Here is a 14,654-nt window from a genome sequence, read left to right on the forward strand (position 1 = left end):
AGCGGGGAGAGCCAAGCGGGATGAACCAAACGGGATTCACCTTCCCGCCTGCGCTAGTGTCAGGAGGCCCATGGGAGGCGCATTAGCTCCGTGCCTCCACGGGTAACTTGTAGTCGGAGTGTGATCCGTGCTTCCAGTACGGGGTCGGCATGAAGAAGTTTATAATGCTGGTAGCTACGCCTGTAAGTGGTGTAAGTACGAAGTGGACAGGCTCTGGGCACTGGCCCTACACTGAAATACATAATAACTTCTGTGCTGCACAGCTACAGAATGTGAGCGTTCAAAGTCAGGCCAGGGTATGGCTGTAAGGAGTGTTTGTGAAGCAGGACAATTCTCCAAGTAGCTTATTCTGAATATCCCCATTAACTTCTGTGAGTTCTACCTGGAATTTTTCCTTTTATTTTAAGGCATGAAGAGAAAAAAAAATCACCTGCAGTAAACAGCTCTTCTTGTATCGACCCTGGGATGATTCCACAGGCAGGGACTGGGTAATTCCATTCCTTTGCGTGGAGCAGAGGTTTCCATTGGCCGGCACATTACTCACGGCTGGGATCGCTGCCTTCCCTTCCCTCAGCGTCATGGATGTAAATGCCTAAAACACCCACAGTCGCTCTGATCATTGCATAAAGTTATATTAATACTCACACCGAGTAACAAAACTGACTCGTATAAATCTATAGAAAATTCAAGAAACTTTTGTTATGATTCTCAGTGCCAGTTAGGCTACATATTAGTGTTGGCTGAAGCATTCTAGATTTGCCCTTTTTGTGTCACATGGAATGGCAGGATTGAGCATGCTTTCCATGGACGGAAGTGTTGTACAAGTTTTAAGTCTGTCCAGCGTTGACTCGCAGCTGGAACTCTGTAGTGATGCTTATGGATTGACAAACTTCCAGCTGCTACTGAAAGCGAGCATGCAAGGGAGTCCCACTCTTGGTCCTGGTTTTATCACGGAATTACAGAACTCAGTTCTCATAAAGGGAACAAACTTTATCCATGGCCTTTGCCACAGAGGGTAAGGCAGGGGAAACAAGAGGTGCACCTTAAGTGTTCAAGGATATGGATTCATCTCCGGGGAGCTCTTCCACAGGCAGTGATGAAGTGAGACAAGACACAAGCAAAAATACATTAACAGATGTACATTAACAGATGTACAACATACAGCTTATGTTTAAATGCTTTCCAAATGGTTGGATGTTTTATTTACACATTTTTCTAACAATATATAACAAATGAAAAGACAAAATGAATTGATGACAAATGCAGCTATTCTCTCAGAACTTGTTAAAGCACCTTGGGTAGACTGGAAAACTGATCAGACTTGTGTTTGTTTTTTAAATACAGTCTGTATGTAAGACCCTGTTTATTTGGTAATATTGGAATTAGAAATCTACAAATGAAATGTACCATGTATCAGCACTGCAGTCAAATTCTAAAATACTATTTGTTATTTAAATACCTGCAGAGTAGAGTCAGACTATTAGTTCAAATAGATGAAAAAAGGAAATGAATGAAAACTAGATGAAAATTTTAACATGCTTGATTTATTGGACACAAGTATTTTGAACTTAGCAACAAGATTTTTGATTATTGGATTGTCTTTTGTGTAAGTGCAAGCACACATGAACATACCAGAGGTTATCTCCATGTATAAATGTCAGTAGAATCAGAACTCAGCTTTGTGGAATGGCTAAATAGGGAATGGTGGCCATTGACAGGGTGGTTTCACTACAGAATACATGAAAACGATTCCCACGTTACACAGCTCAAAAGCAAAAAAACCCTAAACTAGCAAAGCAATGAGGTAATTGCTAAGAAGTCATAAACTCTCACAAAATAAATGTTCTTGTTTTCTTTTAAAAGTAGTTCTGCACCTTTACATTTTGTGCTAGAAAAATACTGGAAGCTACAATAGATGTAAGAAACATTCTTGACACTTTAAAGTTAGTATTTTTTACTGCTGTCAGTGATGATGGAAGTATTTATAACTTTATATAAAGTGGAATGTACACCAAGTAGTTTTGAAGTGGCTGCAGTGCATTGCAATGGTTTTATTATAACATAAAAATTCACTTAGACTTATTATGTAATGTTGTGCAAAGAAAGTGTTTTGACTTGCACAGACATCCATCTGAAAATATATTTTATAATCTCATTTACAAGAAAATAGATTATGAATCATTTTGAATAATCATTTTTCCACCATTTCTGCAATTTGTTTATACACCAACAGGAGAGGTACATCAGCTAGAACAGCTGTCAAAATAACAGCCTAAGACATGGTATAAAGACACAGAAGTAACAATAATCTGTTCTAAAATAATTAGATAGTGGCATTTCTTTCACATAGATATACAAATCTTTGTACAAATGTATAAATGTGTACAGGCTACAGCAAAATAGAGTCCAGATATTGAAAACTAAGGAGTATCAAATCTTTGTTTAATCAGGGTTGTTGTAACAACTCTCATCCAAACATTATCTTTCTTTCTTACTTAGTGTAGACTTAGGTTATGATGTTGTTAGCTGGAATACAGATAGCTAAAGCTGAGGTGTGCTTTTTAATGAAAATTGAATTTGTTAATTATTGTTAACAGAAGAGTTGTATTTAAATGCTTTCTTTGTTCCTATCTAATTTGTTTCCTTTTTAATACATCTTAGATTTTCCGCTAAAGAAATTACTCCTTTCTTAGTTTGTTACCAATAAGTTCAAATAAGATTTTTATAATGGGTTGAGAATATAGATGCATTAATTTCATGTCCCTTTATGATTCAGTTTGTGTTAGTATAAAAAAGAAGCGTACAGAGAAGCAAATGGTGAAGTTAAGACATTTCAGCCTTTTAATGAATTTATAAACCACTCTCACCTGCTACCACTTGAAACCCATAGGCAAGAGCACTTCATTGATGCACACAGAGGGTGCAGATGGGAAAGGGAGGAAGGTTTGGCAGACTGCATGGATTTAATTTTCTAAACAAAGGCAATTACAGTGTGTACATTTTGGGCAGCAAAGTTCAGGGTTTGTTTTTCCTTCCCCTCTATTTGTAGGCATCTCTTAGAAGAACAGATTAATGCAAACATGATATCTGTACACATATTGTAGACAGGTTAGTATAGTAAATCTCCCCATCCTTTTTTGCCACTTTTGCTGTAAATGATATATAAATCCAAAGATAACAAAGCTTTCTTATAATCTGTACTAACACCTTAGCTGATCTTTGGTCTTTGTTGAGGCCTCTGTTCTGGGGAAACTTGTAGGGGGTTCCAGTTGTCCATACATGTAAATCAGGTACTTCCCATAGGTGAGGTTTACTTATAGATGAGTGAGGAACTATTTAGTTTGAATCCTTTGTAATTGTTTTACAGGCACTGTCTTGTGACTGGTCAGCAGAGAGCTGCTCAGGGGTCACAGCTTTTCTCAGGGGTCAGTACTGCAGCCTGTAGGCAGAGCCAGTGTGGTGGTGGGGACAGACCAGACACAGCTGCAGCAGTACCTCTTCCTGCAAGAGATTGGGAACCTCTATATCATGCTTAAGGATCAATGAAAACAAAGACATTGACACAGAGGCTTATGGAGACCCCAAAAACATAAAGAACAAATGGAGCTGATAAAGAAAGCAGTGGTGCCCTTGTGAGAAGAGAAGGGTGGGATGAAGAGAAAGCCATCTTGGAGCTCTGCCACATGAAGACCCAGGTTACTGCACTTGCTCAGGGTGGGGGACCACAAAAGTATGGTGAAGCTCTGTAAAGAGTACATGCTGTCAGCCTGAAGAGATTTTGGGTTGGTAACATAAGACATTTTAAGGAAAGTCTTAAACTTTCAAGTCCTTCACTTAAATTCTGAAAACATACAGCTTTTCAATAGCATTCACACATCTGGTAGTTGCAGGAAACTGCCAGTTCCCTGACTAGAATCATATTTAACATTCTAGCACATATAGGATGTATACTCCTATTTTCCCAGAATGCTTTGAGCTTCTTTTCCAATTCCTGATAAAGAATTATAAGAAGTCTTCAGTATACACATTTATGTAGTTTCTTTAGAGCCAGACTTTACACAAAATAACTTAGGTCTGTGTAAAGGACACTGTGACTTGCATCTAAAATTGTGTGTGACATCTTGCACTGGTCATCAGTTTTTTCATTTTGAAGGCATAACTTCACCTATTTCCTTCATTTTTAGAGAATGCTTCCTTCTATCATATCTTCATACCTGCTCCTGACTCAAGGCTTACAGAGTTCCTGCCAACATAGCTTTTTATTTCAGCTCAGAACACCTCATCCAAGAGCAACAGTGATGGCTATCCTGAATAAAGGCATTGGCTCTTTTTCATGGCACTTTCTTTCTATGTTCTATAAAATGCCTGTAAATAAATGTTCCTTGGCTGTTAATGAGAAGATAACCCTGCCAACATCTTTTACGACATTCTAGGCAGTTATGTCTACTTGGGAAAATTTCAGAAACAGCTTGTAAACTCTAGTTAAAAAGGAGCAAAGACACCACCTCAGGAATTTCCTGAAAATAGCATTAAAAGTAGGAAGTAACAGGTTAAGAACCTTGTTCTGTTTCTCTCCTATTGTGCAGGCTAGGGAAGTAGTTCTAGGCTGAAAAGTAGAGTAATACAGGTACCTAAATTCAGTAGTTTTCCAGAAGTCATCAAAGAGAGCAAGGTCAGGAGCCAGCTACTCAGTCTGTGTGCTTTAGGGGGAGGATTCACTCCATGTGCCCTCCTAGCAAGGTTGTGTCACATAAGTGATACTTAGTTGCTATTTGCTACCACTGTTGCCTGGAACTAATTCTGAGTTTTGATCAGTTACGTACAAAGAGGACAAAGGCGTGTGTAGGTGGGTGAATGGTATGGGAACGTAAGGAGCTAGAAGAGAATTACGGTATTTTAACCAACTCTCAGCTAAACATTATCTTTCTTTCTTACTTAATGTAGACTTGGGCTAAGATGTTGTTAGCTGGAATACAGATAGCTAAAGCTGGCTGCTTGGTTTCTCTGATTTTTACTACTTTTGGATAGACTGAGACAATTTTAATTTGTACAAGGAAAAAACATGGTTTTGCCCAAAACACATAGCCTAATTTTGTTCTAAATAGAGGAGTTTTCCTTTTGAAAATAAAATGCTGTGCAACCAGAGGTTCTCTCCATTATGACTATCAGTTTTATGGCCTAACAATCCCTAGTGCCTGCACAAGAATGTGCAAGTCATGTGGCTGTAAGATACACCTCAGCAGTTTGAGCAAATGCAATTCTAGCAGGTTGTGCCATTTTCTTATGCAAAAGAGGGAATGCAAGTGGGATGAAGCTCTGAAACAGAAGTAGAGAATAGGAGAGTCAGGTAGGTAGGTATGACAACATGTGGTACAGACAATAATAGGGACAGCATGTCTTTTCATTTAAAAAACATTACCATAAATGAAAACAGTAAGCATATATTAACATTTTTTTCTCTACCAAAGAGCAAGTCATACAGGATGGAACTGTTACAGAAGTAATTTGTATTTAAGTAACTGCTTATTAAATAATTTAATTACCACATAACTTCAAGCAGTCATCAGGTCTTGACCTTAGAATGTATCTGTTACTCTCTGGGATGGAAATGAGAAATTACCAAAGGAAGTAACACCTCAAAACAGGGCAGTCACACAGTCAACAGGAACCAGTTCTGCCACTAGGACTCCTGCTGTCCCCCACTGCTGACAAAAGGAAGTCCAGACATGTATGAGAGGGCAAAAGTCATCATTTACTGTCCAACTCACACACACAGTGCAAAAATAATTTATAGTTTATTACTCCTGTGAGAAAAGTATTCTGGAACAGATAAACAAGTTCATATTTGGAACCAAAAGTAACAGAATTTACTGAATTACGCCTAAACTCTGTACATACACAAGCTTATATGCTGTACATTGTCATAATTGTGAAGTTGAAAAATTACTAAATACAGAAATTATTTGCAATTCTCTTCCCTAGAAGGTAAAATGACAATATCTATTGATGGATTTATGGTGTGTGCATATATCTCAGAGGAAATAGTTATGCACACCAAGTACATTTTTCTATTGAAACAGGAGTACATTGCTATACCAGTGCCAGTTGGAGGCAACTGAAAGGGTACTGGGTATCTGAGGATTCACTGTCACTATTCAGAAGCCATGTTTTCCCAATCTATTCCCAGCTCTTATCAGGAAAGTGCACTGAAGCACCACCCAGAGACAGCTGTTGCCACTCCATTCTGGAAGGACTCTGCTTTCCAATTACTACACATGGAAGCAACACAATTTGACAGGCTCTTGTTTGCAGAAATCTTAACAGCTGACATCCAGTCCAGTGGTAGGAAGGGTCTGGACTGGATCAGAAGAAGTTGAACACTTTGTACTGTTACTGTACACCAGCAAATCCAGGCACTTAGCGCTATCAGTATTTCTATTCTCAACTGTTCTAGAACTATGGGCGAAAGCTTATCTTTATTATAATCAAAAACAAACTTTCCCTAGACCTCAGTAGGATAGGACATCATCTTACATTCTATTGGTACTGCATTTTAATGAACCCAGGAATTTTACATGTTTGGCAAAGTGCATACTTTAAGAGAATAATTCAGATATTTATAATAGTTTAGCTGAACTTCAGAGTCAAAATATGATAAATTCTCTACAAGATAAAGGCACAATATTTACAGGTACTCTTATCACTGCAGCTTTAAATAAGATAAACTAAATAACACTATCTTCTTTGAAATTAAACTGTTAAGAATTATAGTAATAATCTTTCATAAAAAAGTAGATATGCTTGTGCATTTAGTACTCTTGATTCTGGAACCATCTGAACATGGGCATCACTAACATATACCCACTGTCCTCCTGACGCTCCCATGGCTTCTTTCAAACCTGAAATGTAGAAGCAAAAAAAATATTTTTCTTGTCTTTCACGACATCATCAAGCAAATACAGCAGCTATTTCAAAAAGCAAGAGAAGCTTCTCATGTACAAGAGTAATTAATTACTTAGATACAGTCTGCTATTCAGTTTGAAACTTACATGTCAAAGAGCACTGTAAGAGAAATTGGTGGAAGACAATGCCTAGGAATGAATGCTGCCGTGGCTTTTTTCATATTTTTTTAGAAAGCCTAAGACATTTGCAGTACAGCTTGCTGAGTTCCAACAGGAAGTTATACTAGAACACAACCAGTTCTGACATAGAAAAAAGGTCTTACTTTAAAAGCTGACCAGTGTGAAATTAAGAACATGAAGAGATCTAATCTGTTCTAATAATCATTCCAAGATAAACATAAGACTGAAGGAAACTTTGATTTCATTAATAATGTCAAAGATTGTCTTTCTGGGAAATGAGCTTCAACTGCAAAGTGATATTACACAGGATAGAAAGGATAATGCTTGGTTCTCACTTCCCCCAAGAAGGGAAACAGTAAATATATTTACCTAACTTTGACAGCTTAACGTATTATTGCTGCTGCAAAATTTTCACTAACAGATTCTGTCCTGGAAACTTATTTCACTCTTGTCCTAGGGTGACTTTATGATGCTTGTAGCCCCAGTCATCTGTTCTGAATATCCATCAAGTATTAATAAAAAAGAACTAGTGTGGTGTTCTCAAAATGCCAACAGAAACCCTACACCATACCTTTTATCTTCCATGAAAAAGATTCTTGCTGTTCACATTAAACCAGAGTATTCCAGATTTTTAAGTACTAAAAAATTCCTATCCTAAAATACTTAAGATACATAAAATGCTCATATATTCAGAAAATGTAACTTAATTTAATGTGATGGATTTGACTGGTATACTAAACCATTTTCAGATACCAAATATGCCAAATAACTAAGTTTTACCAGGCACAACTATTCATCAAGATGTATTATTTTGAGTAGGAAAGAGAGGAAAGTTTTCCCTCAATTATCTGTTTAATAGCTGAATCAAAATTCCATTATTCACTCAGTTCTATATGGCATTAATAGCAGAAGTAGAACATGCATTGTGTGCAACAACAGCAAAAAAGAATAATTAATAGAATCATAGGTTGGTTTGGGTTGAAGAAACTTCCAAGACCATCTAGTTCTAACAGCTGTGCCATGGGCAAGGACACCTTTCCCTTAGCCCAGGCTGCTCAGAGCTCCATCCAGCCTGGCCTAGAGCGCATCCTGGGATGGGGTTTCTACAACTTGTCTAAAAACCACAATTATTCTCAGCTAAAAAATTATTTGCTATAAATCCCTGTAGACAGTTACTTTTAGTTTACAGTAAAGGAAAGGAAGCTCTATTTGTACATACCCAGAACAGATTTAGTGGTAGAAATATGCTCCAGCAGTTTCTTGGAGGATGTCCTGACTTTCACATACGCCGCATAATGACCTCCCCTCATTGAGCCACTGTGCTCCACTATTCCATAGAGACTGTACAGCACCCTTGCACCATCCATAACGTTCTGCATTCCAGAAACAGAAAACAAAGGGCAATTATTTCACAATCAATTTTACAGGCATATTAAGTAGCTAGCAGCAGTATAATTCCAAAAGAGGCAAACAGCCATCCACAACATTTCCAACAGCAAATTACCTCTTAATTTCAGTAGTCTTACTAATTTAGTTACCATAGAGACAGTAATACTTGTCCTTAATGCTGTTATATATACCAACACCACCAGGGCACCACAGCTTAACTAACATTAGCTAACATCTATGATATTCTTGACATGAATGGGATTGCACACAGTTACAATTCTGATCTCAAGACACTATCTGAAAAATTCACTCTACAATTTAATTAAAAATCATCATTATCATCATCAATCCAATTTAACTTGTGGTCAGGACACCAACTGCTGAAGTACAACAAAAATAAAGACTTGAAATTGTACCTTGCAAGATGCAGCACAGAATGGTGCTAAGTCTAAAATCAATGGGAAATCCACATGCCTGTTTACTTTTCGTAGACTCAAACCAGCCTTCAAAAGAAAAAAAAAAAAAAAGAAAAATTGTAAAATAAATATTTTTATGAGGTAGCTTTTTAAAGCTAAGGTGTATCATTATATTATTAAAATTAACCAAATCCAAGAGTAAGATTTTAACTGATTTAAACCTTCTTTGTTATGTTTCCAAAACAGTGCTACAGTAACATGATGACATGATGGACACACAAGGGGTTTCCCTGGATACATCAGGATGGCTAAATGTACTCTGAAGGTGTTAGAATAATCACAACAAACATCAGCATGTTTCAAACAGTGCTTCTACCGGGTCTCCATCTAAAAAGGCAGTTTTGGGATCCACAATGACACTTGAAGAACCACCAGTGGGGCAGAGGAATATAGAAGAGGGGTCTGGCCTCTTACCTGGTGGAATCTTTTCAGATGGAGAATAAGAATAGCAGGAACTGAAGAAATCAGCAGCTGTTTCCGAGCATTTGTGTAGACACCTTCCATCTTCTTTTCTGTATTTATGAATATCAAAATAACATGTAAAGTGAAGGCAGTCATATGGAATTTTTAAAGTACTTTCTAAACATCTGACAGAACAGACCTACACTGTGATGGTTTTGTACTTGTTAAATAGAAAACAAGGGAAATTTTGTGGAGTAACAAAAATATTTTCTCATTTTTCTAGTTATTTATAAACATAATCTGTGAAACCTGAGCATTATTTTAGCCAGCCTTGTGCAAATCAGATCAGAAGCTGGAAGCCTGTCCACTATCTAGGTCAGCTTGCACACTGAGATAATTCCATCTTCTGTTACTATAGCAGCCAACTTTCCTGTTAAAACCTAAAATAAATGGATGATCCCTGCATAAAAACTGGAAGGCACAAGTCTCTTTATCTGTGTTAATGTCCTAATCACTAAGAGCTGACTTTTCCATTCTTCAGTTCTTTCTGCATGACTACATACTTTATACTTATTTAAGAGAAAGGTCTGAGGAGGGCTGTCTACTTCAGGAAGCTTCATAACCTGCTGGCTTCAGCATTCAGGATTGGGATATGTGGCCTCCAAATTCCCAATGGTGCAGAAGGCATGGAACACAGGGCACTTACCGAAAGTAGCACAGTGAAAGCTCCACAGAAAAGCTCCACAGTAAAAGAGAACATACCACTAGAATTTGGTTTTGCTGAAAAAATTAATTTACTGCTTTTACATATGTTCAAAAGAAAATAGTTCATTTGAAGTATAATGGAGCACTTAATGTTTGATTGGGTGACCTCTTATATCTTTTGTTTTAGAAGGAAAAAATAAATAATGAGTAGTTGTGAATTGATTTTGCTTTTCCATGGTGCCCATGGAACCAAAGTGTTATTTATATGGCACTTATAGTCCAATGATGATTAAAGGTACAACTATAAAATAAAAATAATTTTTCTGAATTTACTCATGCATAAATTTTATCTCTCCAGGTATCTATAAATGCACAGCAAACAGGCAATTTTTAGTTATTATATGAACTCCCTTTATTTACAAATTATCAGAAGAGCTTAATTTTTTTATTCTTCTGAAATTCTATATATAAAAAAAGCCCCAATCCTCCAGTCCTTCTAAAATGTTAATTTTTCATTAGATTTAAGTTGCTTTTCTTATTCAGTGAACTCTAATGGTCTGCTTGGCTGTACAACCATTGAGGAAAACATTGTCACAAGAAGGTGCTTCTTCTCACCTCCATTCTTACAAATTTTGGGAATTTTTTTTCTGTCTTCATTACAACTCTCTTTTTTTGCCTCTTTTTCATACATAATTACATTACTTTCCTGAGTATGTAAGCTACTGGGGCCAAATATTACAGCATATATTTCAAAGCTTTGAGGATTGTAAGGAACAGAAACAGCAGCAAAGATTAGTATCGAGCAATGCACACACTTGGTTTACAGTCATCTTTAAATTCTTTATCTTGGACAGAATAAAGATGCAAAATTAATTCTATGTTACATCTACCATTATATTCTAATATAAAAATTAGTCCTGTTGCCATTGCCTGATGAAGTTTTAAGTTGTTACAAGTTTTGTTTGGAGAGACATTTTCTTTTTAACTACAGCAGGGAGGCCCATGCTGGAGCAATGGAAGAGCAGCCAGCACACAGGCTTTGGGAGGCAATGCTGGAAATTGTTCAGCGGTATAAGCACTTTACCTGTGGAGTTGGTTTTCTTCTGATACTTCTGTTTCCTTTCTGTGCAGCTCTCACATAAAAGCTTGTTGTTCCCCATTAAGAGCTCTACAGAGGTGAACTGGTAAAGGCAGGACTGAACAGAACACTCCTTTGAGCTAGTTATGTAGCTTTGGGAAAGTGTCTGGAAAGCATTTTGAGGGTTTTGGGATAGTGAGGATTTGCCTACTGAGAACATGGAATTATTTGATAAACCCAATGCTGGATCTCCACAACTTGATTTTTTATCTTCGTGTACAGGATCGCAGAAGCTAAGCTTGGATATGGAGCTGGAGATCATCTCTTCGTTGCTGTCACTTGGCTTGTGCGGCGGTTTAGGGTTTAAGGGGTTGATGTGCCCAGCAGACACGCTGCTGGGTGGGCTCAGAGCTGTTTGCTTGGAAGCACTTTCGCTTTCTGAGGCTTCACTGTCGGCATCAAAGCTGCTTTCGGAGCGGCTGGCTTCCTTCTCGCTGCCCTCCGTCTGGCTCCCATTGACAGCCGCCTCCGCACAGGGCTCTTTGGAGTACAGGACACCAGAGCTGCCTTCCTGCTCCAGCTTTTTGCCTTTTTCCTGCATGATAACAGGACTTCTTTCTCCTTCCTTTGAGGAAGCTTTTCTGGCAAGCCGTCTCTCATGGTTCAATTGATTCTGTAAATTATGGCATTATTAATTCAGTAATAGAGGGGAGAAACAGGAAGCAGATTTGTAAGCAAACAAATCTTTTGCAACATGACAAATGCAAAGCAAATTATTGGGGGGTTATATTGCTCTATATTCTCCATCTCTCATGTTTAAGATAGCTGATTTCCTTAAGATGTTTTCAAACTAACTTAGGATTAGAAACCTACATCCCAGTCAGCTAAGTCAGCTTATACTTACTGTGAGATCAATATTTCCCACAATGAATTAATTTCACTTTGTGACAGCTGCAGATAGCACATTTGAAGTGGTATTCACTTAATTTAATTTAAGCTTCTAAAAGGTCCTCAAGTTTAAGTTACTCCTCTGACCTCCCATGAGAGGCCTTAGTTGATGAGCAGCTCCAGAAAAAATTCAACTTGCCTTACAGGCATTTGTCATAGAATTAACTAAGACATCCCTAGGAGGATGTTTGCTGATTTCAGTATCACCTGAAGTTGACTTTTTTTTCAATCAAGATTGCAAGAAGTAGTAAAAGATTGCTTCCACAGAAAACTACTCCTATAGATTTAGAAAACCAAACCCACAAAGCTGCTATAATTTTAGGTGATTTGCAAATGTTCATGACACTTTTCTTGCCTTCTTTTGTTTTGCTACTTTCCAAAAGAAACTAGCAACTTTCCTTCCCCATATTTTTTTTCCTTTATTTGAATTGGATCAAAATTCCAGTGGTACCAATGGGAATCCTTCCATTAATCTCAACGGTTTGAGTTTTAGGCCTTTTCTTCTATAACCATCAGTTTCTGCACTACTTCTTTCCATCCTTTCCTTTGTTTCTACCTCATGTCCTTTTTCTACTTCTGTCTCACTCTCTTCTCCTATCATTCTTACATATATTGTATTTAATATGTTGTATTTTATACATTATATTTTTTCTTCACATGTGTTTAATGTGTTAGGACTTGATTCAGGCAGGTTTTTATGGTACTCAACAGAGCACAGACCCTTGCAACAGTCCCAAAAGCAACATGAATTGAAACTAGCCGGCAGATTTTTTTTTTCCTAATAAATGAAACCCTGTAACTGAAAGCTAAATGGTTACCAATGACTGTCATTTCTCATGCTTCTAATGATGACCTAAATATTTTAAAACAAGTCTATGTCAGCTGTATGTATACTAAAAAACCCCACTGACACGTATGAAAATTCCTCAGAAGTTCTCAGTCACCCTAGAAACTTGAGTTAACTCAGGATGACTGGTTAGTGTGCGTAGTTAAGTTCTTACCTTATCTTTTGTTAAAGTGTGTTTCTTGACAATTTTGGGTTGATTATTCAGAGTACTGATAGAAGAACAATTATACTGACCAAGATCTGCCTCCTGTACACTTTTACTTTTACCTGTTCTTCCCAAGGGCACAGGTTTTGCAACCTAAGAAATTAGACAGGAAATTAGGAAAGGCAACACGTCCATTTTGTATTCCTTTGCAACCTACAGAAAAGATGAATGCAGGTGGATTTTTTCCTTTATTTTAGAAAACAGTGACCTACATAAAACCAATTAAATGGCCCCCTGAATTGTGATATAAGGCTACTTTCTAGTTTTTTTTTTTAATCATGAACTCACTGTCAGCGTCTCTGAAGGTTCAAGTGAAAGCCACAAGGAATAGGAATGATATAAAACTTCTGTATTAATACAACACAAAATAATCTATTCTACTATTGTGTAAGCACATCCATAGCTGTACAAGATGTGACTTAATCAAAAGGGACACAGATCCCCCCTAAGTCAGTCCCTGGTGCAGCCTGTGACACCAGAGCTGCCACACCCCCTCCATCACGTTACTGGCAGCAGCACATGGTCACCTGTGAAGGAAAGTGCTGGCTATGAAGTAATGCCCATCCTTAAGCAAGTGCAGCCCCTGCTAAACAGCCACAGCAATCACCCTCAAACAGAACCCACCAACTTCCCTTGTTGCACATGGGAGCCAGGAAGCACAAGGGCCCAGATATTCAAAATGTTCTTAAAGCTTTAACTCCCACAGACATCTGTGCTCAGTGCACCAACAAAGATGAAGAATTGGTTATGAAAAAACTGGTGTTTGGAGAAAAATACATTTTACACAGAAATAAATATTGCATTAATTACTCTCCCTTAAATGTAGATGAATATGTGCAGGATGGAGGAAGAACCACTCTCAACCCACACCCACTACTCTCAAATGAAAAGCCCAAATCCTGAAAAAATAGCTTCTGCCTTCAAAGGAACACAGTTCCTCTGCAGCTAATGGAGGTAATCCATAAAATGCTGAGAACTCCAGAATAAATAAATTCAAATATCCATTTTTAAAGTGTCTCATCCTGTAGGTAAACATCAGCCCAAGGGACTCAGGTTCTCTAGATACAAACCCATAAGTTAGAATCTGACTCTCTGGACCTCCAAAAACAAAAAAAGGCTTATAATAATTCTAGTTATATAAGTACATACTATTAAATTAAGCTAATCTCCTAATCTGAGATCTATATATTCTGTTGGTTACTATAGGCATTTGATGCAAGTTTGGACTAATTTAAAGATATATGTACTTATGACATTGTGTGCATATAGATACAGATATATATATAAAAAGAAAATCATATAATGAATAGATGGATAACACTACATGTATTATGAACAAGGTTACAGTTTTAGGCTTCAATCAAAACTATATGTATACAGATAAGTATCTTCATAAGGCTATTAAAAACAATCCACTAGAAGCAATAGTTACTTATTACATATTCTGTTTCTTACCCTCTCCTCTATTATAGGAAGTGAAAGATCAATGAAAGGTTCTTTTACTGTTGAAATCTTGAAGAAA

General features: G+C 37.4%; 1 protein-coding gene across 3 annotated transcripts in view; it reads right to left on the reverse strand.

Annotated features, from left to right (window-relative positions):
- Positions 1 to 5,731: 5,731 nt before the first annotated feature.
- Positions 5,732 to 14,654, reverse strand: part of USP45 (ubiquitin specific peptidase 45) — a 50,234-nt gene continuing 41,311 nt past the window's right edge. For 2 of the 3 annotated variants that reach the window (XM_066547523.1, XM_066547524.1), the window contains 7 exons: positions 14,588 to 14,644; positions 13,082 to 13,225; positions 11,139 to 11,805; positions 9,362 to 9,459; positions 8,888 to 8,974; positions 8,302 to 8,455; positions 5,732 to 6,899 (listed from right to left, as the gene is read on the reverse strand). In XM_066547523.1, the coding sequence (XP_066403620.1) occupies positions 6,766 to 6,899; positions 8,302 to 8,455; positions 8,888 to 8,974; positions 9,362 to 9,459; positions 11,139 to 11,805; positions 13,082 to 13,225; positions 14,588 to 14,644 (1,341 nt within the window). In that variant the 3' untranslated portion in view covers positions 5,732 to 6,765. Of the gene's footprint in view, positions 6,900 to 8,301; positions 8,456 to 8,887; positions 8,975 to 9,361; positions 9,460 to 11,138; positions 11,806 to 13,081; positions 13,226 to 14,587; positions 14,645 to 14,654 lie in introns of those variants that run through there. The other variant, XM_066547525.1, reaches the window with a different exon arrangement.

This window comes from Molothrus aeneus, chromosome 3, assembly GCF_037042795.1.
Source record: "Molothrus aeneus isolate 106 chromosome 3, BPBGC_Maene_1.0, whole genome shotgun sequence".
In the NCBI taxonomy this organism is placed as follows: Eukaryota; Metazoa; Chordata; class Aves; order Passeriformes; family Icteridae; genus Molothrus; species Molothrus aeneus.